This window comes from Thalassophryne amazonica, chromosome 6 (assembly GCF_902500255.1).
Source record: "Thalassophryne amazonica chromosome 6, fThaAma1.1, whole genome shotgun sequence".
Taxonomy (NCBI): Eukaryota; Metazoa; Chordata; class Actinopteri; order Batrachoidiformes; family Batrachoididae; genus Thalassophryne; species Thalassophryne amazonica.
Genome location: NC_047108.1, coordinates 70,276,033 through 70,291,982, shown reverse-complemented (window position 1 = coordinate 70,291,982; position 15,950 = coordinate 70,276,033). Strand labels below are relative to the sequence as shown.

Below are 15,950 nucleotides of genomic sequence, written 5' to 3'. Positions count from 1 at the left end.
CCTTTTGTCCTTTATTTCATAATTATGACAGTTTTTGAGCACAACACACAAACTGTTGTGATGTCAGCATGAGGAGCACAAAGCACACCTTTACACACCGCGGCAAACGTTCGTTCCCCGGGATCAGGAGCCAGCTCGACTGATACCTGCTGCTGTTATTGCTGCATGCTTTGTCCATGAGATTATTTTACTTATTAACTACACAGATGTATAATAAAACAGTGGTGACTGGTTTCTAAACACAATTATGACAGAGTTTTTTGGGGAAGAGCGAGCAGCAGCCCCACAGCAGCAGCAGAGTTTTTTTAATTGTTTACATGTGCGCGGCGTGAACATGACAGGAGGTCCTTAGACTGGGGGTCCCTGCAGAGGCGGAAGGACCGCTGAAAAGCGGCCGTCATCCAGGCGCAGCTCCTGCAGCAAATGATGATACTCCTGAATTGGGGAGCACAACAACTCGCTCCGTGTGATCAAGGTCTGTCATGTTAACTTGACTGACAACCGGAGCAGGCGAGCGGGAAAGGAAGCTTCTCCTATTTGATGATGCACTGGGGCGAATTTTCGCAACGAAAGCAGAGCGACACACCGGGCGATGGTGGCACGTCCGTCACCATGCGCCCGAAGCGAATTTGTGGCGTCTGGTCGCGCCCGGTGTGAACGCAGCATTATACACATCCCGGTTTCAACATCCAAAAGTAAGCTGCAATGAATGTGAGAAACAGCTCTGCATGCTCAGATCAGCGGTGACATCGACAGCGGGCGACGTTGTTCCCCGACCCTTACGCCTTGCTCTCACTGCCTCCGATGCGCTACCGAGTCTGTCGGGCTCGGTAAACAACACAGCGGGCCACTCACACAACCGCCCCCGTGTCTGCTGTGCAGAGCTGCGACCAACTCCGGCACTACCTCCCTGTTCTACCTGAATGTAGGTGCGGCCACTTGGCAACAAGTCCAGAGGACTACGCTCGCTGTTTTGGATGCGGAGCGCTCCGGCCGCACGCCTCAAGGACAGACTTCTTGCGAAAAAATCCACAGCGCCGCACGGTCTCGGTAATCGCAAGCCAGCATAGCTTCGTGGCCACTGAGAGAGGTTTGTATCTTTTTAATAACTTCCGTACCCACGCAACAGTAACATGGAGGCTAAAGACAGTAGGACTTTTAAATGCGACACCACTCAATCAAATGGGCGTATGGAAAAAGTCCCCAAAAATAATTTTCAAGCAAAAATAAAAGAAAATTGTATACTCACCAACGTACCGCAAAACAATATGAAGTTTTTAAAAAAGTCGATCCTTCTGTATAAGACAGTAAAAGGTGCTTTTGTAAAGATGCAAACTGATGTAAATCCACAAAATTACAGTTGGCACGCGCAATGCATGCTGGGACTAGGGTCTTGTCTCTTGCGTCTCGGCAACGTCCCGGATGTGATGACAGTTTTGCGGAGGGCCACATTTCGCTGTAAATTTCGTCATTTTTAAACGAAGATTCCTCCATTGAATGAACAGATCTGGGCTTGTAGATTTACTTTACTACATTCAGAAGGATCTTAATGTGTAAATATGTCATTTTTTGGTCCAAAGATCTGACTGCATTTATTTCAAGCAGGTCTACTTTAAAGGAAATTAGTTTGATTAGTTTTATGTAAGCAAATCATTTGCTCTGGACTCAGAGGCACACAGTAACGGTTGCTGAAAGCAGCCATGCCTGTAATATTTGTAACCTCATGGCTTAAAATATCTTATACTGATGAGTTATTTAAAAAAAAATATATGGGGAGTGAACTATCCCCATCCGGTTGTCATGACCGGGGAAAGCTTATCTGTAGAGACCAAAAACGTTTTTTCTCCAGGCTGTAAACCATTTTATTTCTGCTGCAAAGTTGGACATTGTTGGAGGGGTGTCTGGGGAGTGACTCGCATTTTGGAGCCACCTCGAACCCCATTCATAAACTGGCAGATTTCTGTTTGCAGGTGTGGGATCGTGATCATGTGACACAGTTTTTTTTTTTTTTTTTTTTTAATGGTCTGAAGAATCTGGTTTTGTGAAACATATCTCAAATTCCAGATCAATTTGGAGGGAAACATTCTGTAATTACTCCGTTTTGGTTCTTAACCAGCATAAACATACCAGCATAAGTCTACAATGTGTCAGTATTTGGGGAATAATCTAAAAATAAATAAATACAAAGAGACCCAGTTTAGTGGTTACAGACTTTAAGGAGCTGCTGGAGATGTCAATTTGAACTGTCAGAAAGGATGGCAGTGCATAGTGTGGCAAAAGGATGTTGATTATTTCAGTCAGTTGTATCTATATTTGGTACAAGCACAAACCAAATGGAAAGTCTATAAAAGGAAAACATGCTAGTAGATCAAAGCAGTGGTTCAAGGGACAGGATGGAAAACTGAAATCATATGATTGGAAAATTGAATGAAATGGATGGAAACAGCCTGTCTGTGACAGACCTGTAATAAGTCAGATAGATCTGGAGAAAACATGGAAATAGTGATATTTAGTAATTAGTCAGAAATGTGCTTTGAGAAATCGGTGCCGTTATAGTGGAACATATGAAGCGTTTGGTGTTTAATATGTGACCAGTTATCAATCAAAGACATTAGGGAGATGGTCATCGTTATGTCAGCAGTCGGTGCACAGGGTGCAGTGACCGTATGAACTTTCTCCAGCTTCATTTTTTTTTAAAATAAACATTCTGTTGATTGATGAGAATGTATGTTGCTGCAGAGGAATAAGTGTTAATAGTTTAATAGAACAAAGACAAATCAACTCGTGACACAGCGCCTCGTGAACGGTCTGAGTCTCCATCCCAGTGAGCATTTGTGGTTGGATTTAAGAATTGACGAGTCTCCATTCTGTCAGCCTTATCCATTAGTTGCAGTTTAAGGAAATTGGAGCCAGTTTGGTGGAGATTTTTTTTTTTTTTTTTTTTTGCTGGTGATTGCGTAACCTTTTTCCTCATCGTGCCCCCCCCTCCCCCCACTTGATCTTGGAAAACATTAATTGAATTTGTCTTAAGCGAGAATGTTCACTTATTAAACAAATCACTGTCTTATCTGTAATTTGTTAATTCTTTACAAAGCTGGGTGAATCCTGTGTGGTGATGACATCATTCACTACAACCCAGAGATTGTACTTTTTTTTTTTTTTTAAGGCCACATTTCTTCAGAGCGTCAAAGGCAGCTGAAGTTACAGTAATCCTTTTTGAAGCTTAACTGTGTCTGTTGTGATTTGACAGAAACACATGCCGTACTTCAGAAGAAAGAATGGTTTGGGAGATTGTGAACCACAAACTGTTGTGATGTCAGCATGGAGGATCACAAAGCCACACCTTACACACCGCAGCAAACGTTCGTTCCCCAGGACCTCACGGTCTTGCTGTGGAAAAGACCTACACACCAGCTCATCAAATCAGGAGCCAGCTCACCTGATACTCTGCTGTTTATGCTGCAGCGCCGCACAAAGCGCCCCCCGCCCCCCCATGGACCCAACATCTTTATGTATTTCTGCATTGTCGAACCAGAATGTTTCGAGATTACACATACAAACCATTCTCTGAGCTGCAATGTTCAATGTGATAGAGTTACAATATTTTGGAAATAAGTACATTATGCTGCATTGTTTGAGTAATACTTTTGGTGTTTATTTGTAATGTGTGAAATGGATTAGTCTTTACCATAAAAATTTATAAATGTCCACTTAGCCAAATTGGGGTCTGTCTTTATAGGGATGAAATGATTTTCCCTGCAGGACAAACTTGCTTTAGTTCCCCCCCCCCCCCCCCCCCCCCTTTTTTTATTTATTATAATAACCCAAGTCTTCAAATGTAACATTGCCTCAGAGTATGATTTGTAATGACTCTTATGTTGCATTGCTGGTCACCCCAACGTCTGTAATATTTTTAAGAAAACTATTGATACAAGATTGTAAATTAGGGTTCAAAGTCTATTGTTATTTATTTGGGCTTTGTTTCAACAGCAGTTTCTGGGCAAATGTCTATTTTCAATTTTGTACATATTTGTAAACTTAATACTGCTTCTTGTAGAGTGAGACTTTTTTTTTTTGTAAATTTAAGTCCCAAGTCTGTTTTGGATATAATTTCTGTGTTGTGACTGTATTACCTCAAAACCAGTCAGGTTTGTTATACGAACTGCATATTTGATAATATGTCAACACACGAGTGTCGGCATTTTTTTTTTTTTTTTTTTGAGGCAAACATGCACTATATCAGAGGCGGAGGGGTGGGAGTACAAGTTCAAGTTCAAAATGAAACGAAGTTAAGTTTAATAACTGAGTGTTGAGACAAACATCATGGCAGCAAACATTTACTAAGGGGAAGCTGTTTGATGCACAACAAGTGACACATGCACTGTTGAACATGGTTTGCAAAATATGACAACTGGTTGAATGACCTTCAGCTAAAAGTGATCCAGATACTTGGCAATCCAGAAGTAGCAGCAATAGTTTGACTCAGTAAGCCTTTATAAGAAATGTAACGGGATTTCTTCAATACGAGTATTTTGGAATAAAAATGCCCCCCCCCCCCCCCCCCCCCCCCCCCTCTCCCCCCCCCCCCCCCCCCAAAAAAAAACCTCAAAATTGTTAGTTTCTTTTGATTTATAGATCACTTAATTTCATTTTAAACATTAGCAGTGCATGACTGAAAAAAAAAAAAAAAAAGGTTCCAGTCAGGTCCAGGCCATCATCAAGCTGAAGCACTTCTTTCTTCCAGTGAATTGTAAGGCATTTCTGTGAAAGTTAAATTTCTCCTGCATTTTTTTTTTTTTTTTGGACATTCCTTCAAGTCACTGTGAAGCAAATTGATGACAAAATGTACCACAAAATACCATATAGCCAGAAAGTATCACAGTACTTCACTTTTCCCATATTTTAGTTTTATAGCTAAAGAAATAACATGCATAAGTATTCGTAGCCTTTACCATGAAGGTCAAAATTGAGCTCAGGTGCATTCTGTTTCCACTGATCTTGAGATGTTTCTAAAGCTAATTAGAGTCCATCTGTGGCAAAGTCAGTTGACTGGACATGATTTGGAACGACATACACTCGTCTAAATATAAGGTCCCACATTGATAGTGACTTAACCATCTGTAAAAGGAAGAAGTTCAGATCTTCCTAGGACTGGCAACCCATCAAAACTTGGCGATCGGTGGAGAAAGGCTTTCGTCGGAAGGTGACCAAGAACCCTGTCAGAGCTCCAGTATTCCTCTGTGGAGAGAGAACCATTCAGAAGGACAACCATTTCTGCAGCAATCCACCAATCAGGCCTGTATGTAGAGTGGCCAGATGGAAGCCACTCCTTAGTAAAAGGCACATGGCAGTCTCACCTGGACTTTGCCAAGGCACCCGGAGGACTCTCAGACCATGAGAAACAAAATTCTCTGGTATGATGAGACAAAGGATTGAACTCTGGCATGAATGCCAGGCATCATGTTTGGAGGAAACCAGACACCATCCCTACAGTGACGCATGGTGGTGGCAGCATCATGATGTGGGGATGTTTCCAGTGGCACGAACTGGGAGACTAGTCAGGATTGAGGGAAAGATGAATGCAGCCAATGTACAGAGACTTGCTGGAAGAAAACCTGCTCCAGAGTGCTCTTGACCTGCAGGCGACTTCATTCAGCAGGACAATGGTCCTAAGCACACAGCCAAGATATCAAGGAGTGGCTTCAGAACAACTGTGAATGTCCTTGAGTGGCCCAGCCAAAGCCCGACCTGAATCTGATTGGAACATCTCTGGAGAGATCATGAAAATGGTTGTGCACCAACGCTCCCCATCCAACCTGATGGAGCTTGAGAGGTGCTGCAAAGTGGAATGTGCAAAACTGCTCAAAGATAGGTGCACCAAGCTTGGGGCATCATATTCAAGAAGACTTGAGGCTGTAATTGCTGCCAAAGGTGCATCAACAAAGTATTGAGCAAAGGGTGTGAATACTTATGTACATGTGATTTATTAGGTTTTTTTTTTATCTTTAATAAATTTGTAAAAATTACCAAAAAAGAAAAAACTTTTCCATGTTTTCATTATGGGGTGTTGTGAGTAGAATATTGAGAGGAAAAATGAATTTACTCCATTTTGGAATAAGGCTGTAACATAATGTGGAAAAAGTGAAGTGTTGTGAGTACTTTCTGGATGCACTGTACACCTAAAACATGATGGGACGGAGAAGGGCCTTTACTGTACATGCACCAAAAATTGTCCTATGCATTTAACTCATCCTAATTACAGTTAGACACAAGCCAACCCCTAAGAGCAGTGAGCAGAACAGAGGTACCACCTCCAAATGTAGAGAGACCCTGCCTTGGTCAGGAGTGGAGAAAGAAGCAGACCCGCAATAAGGATGCTTTTGACTGTGGGATGAAACCCAGACAGACACGAGGAGATCATACAAACTCCACACAGAAAGGACAAGGTGGGAAGTGATCCCAGGACCTTCTTGTTCTGAGGCAACCATGCTAACCACTAAGCCACCATGCCTTTATGTCAGCTGATTAGGCAATCAAGTAAACAGCTTCCAAAGTCAACCATATTTTTACTGTTTAAAAACTTAATGAATCTGCAAATTTTATGTGTGATGAAACAAGAACCATGTGAGCTAGACTGAGATTGCATTTTAAGGACAATAAATTAATTGCATAGATCAGACTGAGTGTGTTGGACAGAAGCATTAAAGGACATGGACACAGTACCAGCTGTGAGGAGCCACCAGAACTACCCGCGTGGTTATTGCCCGTCATCTGTTGTACACAAACTGCACCTACATTGCTCTGGTGAGATGAGGTAAGTTAAGGTTTAGAACATATTTGCCAAATTGTCCCAACTGTTAGGGACACAACTGTGTTTTAAAAAAAAGAAGACATGAATAACCAAGCAAACATAATTCACACCATGATCAGGAGTCATGTTCATCAAGTGCCAACATTTGAGACAAGTGAAATGAATAAAAAAAATTAAAGCTTCATTGCCAAGAATGAGACAAAAATCAAGCAAACTGAAAATTTTCTAGTAATACACAACTCAAAAATAAAATCAAGCTTCTTCTGCTTCTAAAAAAAAAGATCAATCTTAAAAGTATTCCAAGTGAATTTCAAAAACTTTTTTAAATAAGAGATATAAAAACATGAGGGTGAAAACAAATGTGACAACCCAAACACACACAGTAACAGACAAATATTAAACCATCGATACGGCCACATCAATCTACTGAACCTTCTTCTAATCACAGGACAGAGCCGTACAGGTTTCTGTGAAGATTTCAGACTTTAGGAACAACTGTTCTCAAACACTGAAGCCTCACTACATCGATAAGTAGAATCCAAAGAAAGCCTCAATAAATTCCTCTTATGTACAGGCAGCTCTGAGTGTATCCATCACTGTTACCCCAGTTTGGATTTAACTGTGTGGAGCAGCTCAAAGTGAAGCAGGATTCAGAACCCTTCTGGTCATATTCTGTGGAATGCTTTGAATCCTCTTTTGCAGGAATCTCTGACGTGCGTCTTTGATGACTTACTGCCATCTCTAAATCTCTTCTTTTTAATCTGATTGTCCAAAGCTTGTCAAAATGGCAGAACTATAAATTATTTTAAAGTCAAGTGCCAGGAAAAAAAAATACAATACAAGGGAGTCCAGGTACAGTTTGATACCTGGTCAAAGTGCTGCCACTTTGAGAGAAATTAATCTTAGGCACCAAACCTGTCCAACGTGCGAGTCCTTGGCTTTTTTTGATGAGCTGCTTTTGAGCCTTCAAACATTTGCATCAATCAATAAGTCAAAAACACATAAAGCTTTAAAAAAATACAAACACACATACACTCAAATAAAGAATTATGTACAAAAGAAAGGTGGAAAGCCAGAATGTATCTGACTAAAAAGCCGATTTAAAATCAGCATATCTTACAAAACAAAAGCATGATCCAAAACACAGCATGGAGCTGAAATGCTTCTTTTCTGGTTGGTTTCGAGCTCTCCAGAAAGGATTATGAACTTGCTGTTCATAAAATGAGTAGTGAATCTGTCTGAGTGTGACCTTTTGCCCGAATGTTCCCAAAACATGACGCTCTGCGTTCCGTTCTGTAGCTCGTTTTCCTGCCGTTCTTCAGCCTCAGTGATTTGGAGTGTAACAGTTTGTATTAAAACATGAGTTTGTAGAAAATATAGTTTAGTCCTTTTTTGTGTAACGGTCCACATTCCTCCCAAGTGTCTGGTGCATTGTGTGCAGAGCCACTGTGCCGAATGTCCGGACACGGGCGCCATGAGAGTCGCAGGAGCTCCAGACTGAGAGACCTGACACGGTGTGAAAAGAGTCACCAATTAACAAAAAGTGCTTCTGCTACATATTTTTCTCATTTCTATAGCAACCGCATGGCAAGACAAAAACACCAGATGTGATCAACACTCACCTCACTTGTTATGCTGGTAAGAGTAGGTTGCGTGTTCTGTGGGCGTCTCTATGGCAACAGGTTGCTGGACAGCACTTTCCTGAGAGACGTGGCAAACATTAAATGTATGCACAGACACGTTTGGGTGTTGCGTGGTTCTGATCACTAAAAACGGGCAGTTACCTCAACTGACATGTTGGTGGCAGGCACTTGGGTGTACTGGGGGATATAGGTCCCCTGCATAGAGGCGTTTGCTGGCATGTACTGTAGGAGAACAGACACAATTCATTCAAAACATCATATTACATGACTGCAGAATAACTCCAAACAGCTGAACTGGAAATATGACTGACTGTGCCACTGCTGCCCATGGAGAGGTGCTGAGCTGCTGTGCCAGAGGTCCCATCATTGATGTTGGCTGATGGACATGGTGTGGTCCATTCCTGGTGTCAGGACTCCCCTGTCGAAAAAATGAAACACTGACATCAGCATGACACAACGAATATAAAACAACATCACATGTGGCAGCATGTTCGGCCCCTTTTTTCTTTTTATATCAGTATGGGTCAATCAGAGGCACAAACACTGAGCACAGCTATCGCAACAATCCAAAATGACCTGAGAAGGAAAGAAACCACAGGTGAGGCAACAGATACTGAAATGGCTCAACTAAAAACAACAGCAGCTGATAACAGAATCACTATGGGAGCTGTGAGGAAAACTCCAACGCAATCAGGGTTCTAGCCAGGGGGAGGATGCCACTGGGCGGCCCTGCCCAGTACTGCAAATTGCCACCCGGCTCTCGGGTTTAAATTGGCTGTGCCACCCAGCACAGAATTTCTAAAATATGTACTGAAATGTTGCTGAAAATGTACCAATTCGATCGCATTTCAAGCTTATAGAGTCATAGTGTTGCAATTTTAAACCAATAATTAAAGTAGTAAGTATATTTCTCATTTTCGTCATATCAAATCGCAAACAGCAGAGATCAGAGAGTCAGCACGTTCTGTGGCCAAAGCAGCGCACTGTGAAGGGCAGCACCTGAAAACAGCATCTCTGCTGTGCTCTGAACTGAGGGAAAAAAATGCCATGAAAATTCTACATTAAATAATCCAGAAGTCCTTCTGTGTCCGTATATGATGATATATTTAGACATTTACAGTTTATTTTACAGTTGAAAGGCTTCATGCTTCCAAAAAGCTCCAAGTTCGAAAAACAGCAGATGGTGTGATCAGTGAGCGAGGGGGAGGAGGAGGGAGAGAAACAGAGAGAGAGAGAGGGGGGGGGGGTGGGTGGAGCAGAGGAGGAGGGATGGGAGAGGAGGAGGGGCACAGCGTCAGTGAAAGAGGAAAGTGGACAACTCATTCAGAAAGTTTTTCATTTAAAAGAGCAGGTTTTGACAAATCAGTCCAGGTTCACCTCTTGTTCAAACAAGGCAATTAGTGCTATATTGTGTAAAAAGAAATGTCATACAACCAACTCAAATATGTTGAATAAAAAAAACTGTCAGGATGACAGAAAAATTTAGACTTTGACAGAAACATGCAAAAAAGAACTTTGATCTTACAATATTACAACATAAATATAATTTTTTAGTTTATTACTCCTGCTTTCAATGTATCTAAAACCACTCAAAATTAGTTAAAATAGGGCTTGCCAATAATGTTTTAGTGGTATAAAACCCATATAGCTTTGGGGGGCCACGGGCCCCACGGCCCCCTAAAGCTAAGAGCCACAATCACATAATTTACCCGGCATTAAAATGGTCCTAGCTAGAACCCTGAACACAGCAACTGACATCATCAACAGCATTTTGGAGTATTCGGGCCTTCTTGGAGTCCTGATGGAGTCCTGTATGGGGCTCCGGTGGGGGACTCAATTGTTCTGCTGGGGGACTTCAACGTACACGTGGGCAATAACAGAGACACCTCGAGAGGTGTGATTGGGAGGAACGGCCCTCCCTGATCTAAACCCGAATGGTCGGTTGTTATTGGACTTCTGTGCTAGTCACGGACTGCCCATAATGAACACCATGTTCGAACATAAGGATGCTCATAAGTGTACATGGTACCAGAGCACCCTAGGCCAAAGATCGATGATCGATTTTGTGATTGTATCATCTGATTTGAAGCCGCATGTTCTGGACACTCGAGTTGAAGTAGAGGGGCAGAGCTGTCAACTGATCACCATCTGGTGGTGAGTTGGAGCAGAGGGTGGGGGTGGACTTTGGACAGACCTGGTAAGCCGAAACAGATAGTGCGGGTGAAGTGGGAACGTCTGGAGGAGCCCACTGTCCGGCAGATCTTCAACTCACACCTCCGGCAGAGCTTCTCTAGCATCCCTGTGGAGGTTAGGGGCATTGAACCAGAATGGGCAATGTTCAAAGCTTCCATTGCTGAAGCTGTAATGGGGAGCTGTGGCCTGAAGGTCTTAGATGCCTCAAGGGGCGGCAATCCTCGAACACCGTGGTGGACACTGTTGGTCAGGGAAGCTGTCCGACTGAAGAAGGAGTCCTTCCGGGATATGTTATCTCGGAGGACTCCAGAGGCAGTTGCAAGGTACCGACAGGCCCAAAGGGCAGCAGCCTCTGCTGTGGGGGAGGCAAAGCAAAGGGCATGGGAGGAGTTCTGAACAACCATGGAGAAGGACTTTTGGTCAGCACCAAGGTGCTTCTGGCGGACCTTGAGGCAACTCAGGAGGGGAAACGTGGAACCATTCAAGCTGTCTACAGTAAGGATGGGATTCTGTTGACCTCAAGTGAGGATGTAATCAGGCGCTAGAAGGAACACTTTAAGGAACTCCTGCATCAGACCCTTGGTGGAAGTCACTGAGGTAGTCAAACAACTCCACAGTGGCAAGGCCCTGGGCCCTGAAGGCTCTGGGTGTGGAGGGATTGTCTTGGATAAGATGTCTCTTCAACATTGTGTGGAGGTCTGGGACAGTGCCTAAGGAGTGGCAAATTGGGGTGGTGGTCCCCATATTTAAAAAGGGGGACCAGAGAGTGTGTGCCAACTACAGGGGCATCACACTACTCAGCCTCCCTGGTAAAGTCTACTCCAGGGTGCTGGAAAGGAGAGTTCGGCCAACCTCGGATTGAAGAGGAACAATGTGGGTTCTGTCCTGGTTGTGGAACAACTGAACAGCTCTTTACTCTCACAAGGATCCTGGAGGTGCCTGGGAGTATGCCCACCCAGTCTACATGTGTTTTGTGGACTTGGAGAAGGCATATGATCGGGTAGCCTGGGAGATAATGTGGGAGGTGCTGCGGGAGTATGGAGTGAGGGGGTCCCTTCTCAGGGCGTCCAATCACTGTACTCGCAAAGCGAGAGCTGTCTTCGGTGCTCAGCAGTAAGTTGGACTCGTTCCGGTGGAGGTTGGCCTCCACCGGGCTGCACCTTGTCACCAATCCTGTTTGTGATATTCTGGGCAGGATATCGAGGCGTAGTCGGGGAGACAAGGGTTTCCAATTTGGTGGCTCGGGGTCTCATCACTGCTTTTTTCAGATGATATGGTCCTGTTGGCTTCAACGGCCAGTGACCTCCAACACTCACCGGATCGATTCGCTGTGTGTGAAGTGGCTGGGATGAGGATCAGCACCTCTACATCTGAGGCCATGGTTCTCAGCAGCAAACCGATGGATTGCCTAGGCAATGCAGTTTTGCCCAAGTGAAGGAGATTCAAGTACCTTGGGGTCTTGTTCACAAGTGAGGGGGACGATGGAGCGTAAGATTGGCCGAAGAATCGGCGCAGCTGGGGCGGTATTGTATTGCTCTACCGTACTGTTGTGATGAAAAGGGAGCTGACCCAAAAGGCGAAGCTCTCGATCTACTGGTCAATATCTTCGTTCCTACTCTCACCTATGGTCATGAGTGTTGGGTCATAACCGAAATAACTAGATCGCGGGTACAAGCGGCTGAAATGGGCTTCCTCAGGAGGGTGGCCGGTGTCTCCCTTAGAGATAGGGTGAGAAGTTCGGTCATCCGTGGGGAGCTCGTAGTAGAGTCGCTGCTCCTTCACGTTGAAAGAAGCCAGCTGAGGTGGTTCGGGCATCTGGTAAGGATGCCTCCTGGGTGCCTCCCAAGGGAGGTGTTCCAGGCATGTCCATCTGGGAGGAGACCCCGAGGAAGACCCAGGACTAGGTGGAGAGATTATATCTCCACACTGGCCTGGGAATGCCTCAGGATCCCCCCAGTCAGAGGTGGTCAATCTGGCACGGGGATAGGGAAGTCTGGGGTCCCCTGCTGGAGCTGTTGCCCCGATGACCCGAACCCAGAAAAGCGGTTGAAGATGAGTCATGATGAGATGAGTGAGTATCCTCAACAATGGGCACCTGTGTGCTGAATGACACCCAGAGAAGGGCGCCGCATGATATTCCTCATGCAAGTTTTGTAAGTAGCAGTCTGTTTGACATAAGACAGAGTAACAAAAGCATCCAGTCATTGCCTTAGGTCACTGCTTAGTGTCCAAGTGCCACAACCATACAGTAAGACAGGAAACACCGGGATCCTAAAGACTGCACCTTCAATCTCAAGCAAAGGTATCAGCATCACAAAATACCTCTGTCCAGTGACCTCATGACTCCATAAATTCTTCCCAAGTGTCTCTCAATGTTCCGAGGACTCCGACACAAGAATGTCAATTAAATTTATTTATTTATTTGTATAGCGCCAAATCACAACAAAGTTGCCTTAAGGCACTTCACATGAGTAAAGTCTATACCTTAGCAACCCCCTGAACAAGCAACCCAGGTGACAGTGGTAAGGAAAAACTCCCTCTGGTGATAATCAATCAATCAATCAATTTTTTATATAGCGCCAAATCACAACAAACAGTTGCCCCAAGGCGCTTTATATTGTAAGGCAAGGCCATACAATAATTATGTAAAACCCAACGGGCCAAACGACCCCCTGTGAGCAAGCACTTGGCTACAGTGGAAGGAAAAACTCCCTTTTAAACAGGAAGAAACCTCCAGCGAAACCAGGCTCAGGGAGGGGCAGTCTCTCTGCTGGGACTGGTTGGGGCTGAGGAGAGAACCAGGAAAAAGACATGCTGTGGAGGGGAGCAGAGATCGATCACTAATGATTAAATGCAGAGTGGTGCATACAGAGCAAAAGAGAAAGAAACAGTGCATCCATGGGAACCCCCCAGCAGTCTACGTCTATAGCAGCATAACTAAGGGATGGTTCAGGGTCACCTGATCCAGCCCTAACTATAAGCTTTAGCAAAAAGGAAAGTTTTAAGCCTAATCTTAAAAGTAGAGAGGGTGTCTGTCTCCCTGATCTGAATTGGGAGCTGGTTCCACAGGAGAGGAGCCTGAAGCTGAAGGCCTCTGCCTCCATTCTACTCTTACAAACCCTAGGAACTACAAGTAAGCCTGCAGTCTGAGAGCCAAAGCGCTCTATTGGGGTGATATGGTACTACGAGGTCCCTAAGATAAGATGGGACCTGATTATTCAAAACCTTATAAGTAAGAAGAATAATTTTAAATTCTATTCTAGAATTAACAGGAAGCCAATGAAGAGAGGCCAATATGGGTGAGATATGCTCTCTCCTTCTAGTCCCCCGTCAGTACTCTAGCTGCAGCATTTTGAATTAACTGAAGGCTTTTTAGGGAACTTTTAGGACACACCTGATAATAATGAATTACAACATTCCAGCCTAGAGGAAATAAATGCATTAATTAGTTTTCAGCATCACTCTGAGACAAGACCTTTCTGATTTTAGAGATATTGCGTAAATGCAAAAAAGCAGTCCTACATATTTGTTTAATATGCGCTTGAATGACATATCCTGATCAAAAATGACTCCAAGATTCTCACAGTATTACTAGAGGTCAGGGTAATGCCATCCAGAGTAAGGATCTGGTAGACACCATGTTTCTAAGATTTGTGGGGCCAAGTACAATAACTTCAGTGTTATTCTGAGTTTAAAAAGCGGAAATTAGAGGTCATCCATGTCTTTATGTCTGTAAGACAATCCTGCAGTTTAGCTAATTGGTGTGTGTCCTCTGGCTTCATGGATAGATAAAGCTGGGTATCATCTGCGTAACAATGAAAATTTAAGCAATACCGTCTAATAATACTGCCTAAGGGAAGCATGTATAAAGTGAATAAAATTGGTCCTAGCACAGAACCTTGTGGAACTCCATAATTAACTTTAGTCTGTGAAGAAGATTCCCCATTTACATGAACAAATTGTAATCTATTAGACAAATATGATTCAAACCACCGCAGCGCAGTGCCTTTAATACCTATGGCATGCTCTAATCTCTGTAATAAAATTTATATGGTCAACAGTATCAAAAGCAGCACTGAGGTCTAACCAGAACAAGCACAGAGATGAGTCCACTGTCCGAGGCCATAAGAAGATCATTTGTAACCTTCACTAATGCTGTTTCTGTACTATGATGAATTCTAAAACCTGACTGAAACTCTTCAAATAGACCATTCCTCTGCAGATGATCAGTTAGCTGTTTTACAACTACCCTTTCAAGAATTTTTGAGAGAAAGGAGGTTGGAGATTGGCCTATAATTAGCTAAGATAGCTGGGTCAAGTCATGGCTTTTTAAGTAATGGTTTAATTACTGCCACCTTAAAAGCCTTGGTACATAGCCAACTAACAAAGATAGATTGATCATATTTAAGATCAAAGCATTAATAATGGTAGGGCCTTCTTGAGCAGCCTGGTAGGAATGGTTTCTAATAACAGTGTTGATGGTTTGATGAAGTAACTAATGAAAATAACTCAGACAGAACAAATCGGGAGAGAAAGAGTCTAACCAAATACCGCATCACTGAAAGCAGCCAAGATAACGATACGTCTTGGGATGGTTATGAGTAATTTTTTCTCTAATAGTAAAATTTTGTATAGCAAAGAAAGTCATGAAGTCATTACTAGTTAAAGTTAATGGAATAGCGCAGCTCAATAGAGCTCTGACTCTTTGTCAGCCTGTGCTACAGTGCTGAAAAGAAAACCTGGGGTTGTTCTTATTTTCTTCAATTAGTGATGAGTAGAAAGATGTCCTAGCTTTACGGAGGGCTTTTTTATAGAGCAACAGACTCTTTTTCCAGGCTAAGTGAAGATCTTCTAAATTAGTGAGACGCCATTTCCTCTCCAACTTACTGGTTATCTGCTATTAAGCTACGAGTTGTGAGTTATACCACGGAGTCAGGCACTTCTGCTTTAAAGCTCCTCTTTTTAGAGGAGCTACAGCATCCAAAGTTGTCTTCAATGAGGATGTAAACTATTGACGAGATACTCTATCTCACTTACAGAGTTTAGGTAGCTACTCTGCACTGTGTTGGTATATGGCATTAGAGAACATAAAGAAGGAATCATATCCTTAAACCTAGGTTACAGCGCTTTCTGAAAGACTTCTAGTGTAATGAAACTTATTCCCCACTGCTGGGTAGTCCATCAGAGTAAATGTAAATGTTATTAAGAAATGATCAGACGGAAGGGAGTTTTCAGGGAATACTGTTAAGTCTTCTATTTCCATACCATAAGTCAGAACAAGATCTAAGATATGATTAAAGTGG

General features: G+C 43.3%; 2 protein-coding genes across 2 annotated transcripts in view; one reads left to right on the top strand and one right to left on the bottom strand.

The window, feature by feature from the left end:
* The window catches only part of si:dkey-21c19.3 (sentrin-specific protease 1), a 34,210-nt gene extending 30,801 nt beyond the window's left edge, over window positions 1-3,409 (top strand). Inside the window, 2 exon segments of the mRNA XM_034172431.1 lie at window positions 3,251-3,274; window positions 3,276-3,409. Coding sequence (XP_034028322.1) covers window positions 3,251-3,274; window positions 3,276-3,314 — 63 coding nt within the window. The 3' untranslated portion in view covers window positions 3,315-3,409.
* Window positions 3,410-6,640: 3,231 nt separating this feature from the next.
* The window catches only part of rbms2b (RNA binding motif, single stranded interacting protein 2b), a 119,753-nt gene continuing 110,443 nt past the window's right edge, over window positions 6,641-15,950 (bottom strand). The window contains 6 exon segments of the mRNA XM_034172430.1: window positions 6,641-8,317; window positions 8,434-8,512; window positions 8,596-8,676; window positions 8,766-8,794; window positions 8,797-8,835; window positions 8,838-8,873. Coding sequence (XP_034028321.1) covers window positions 8,435-8,512; window positions 8,596-8,676; window positions 8,766-8,794; window positions 8,797-8,835; window positions 8,838-8,873 — 263 coding nt within the window. The 3' untranslated portion in view covers window positions 6,641-8,317; window position 8,434.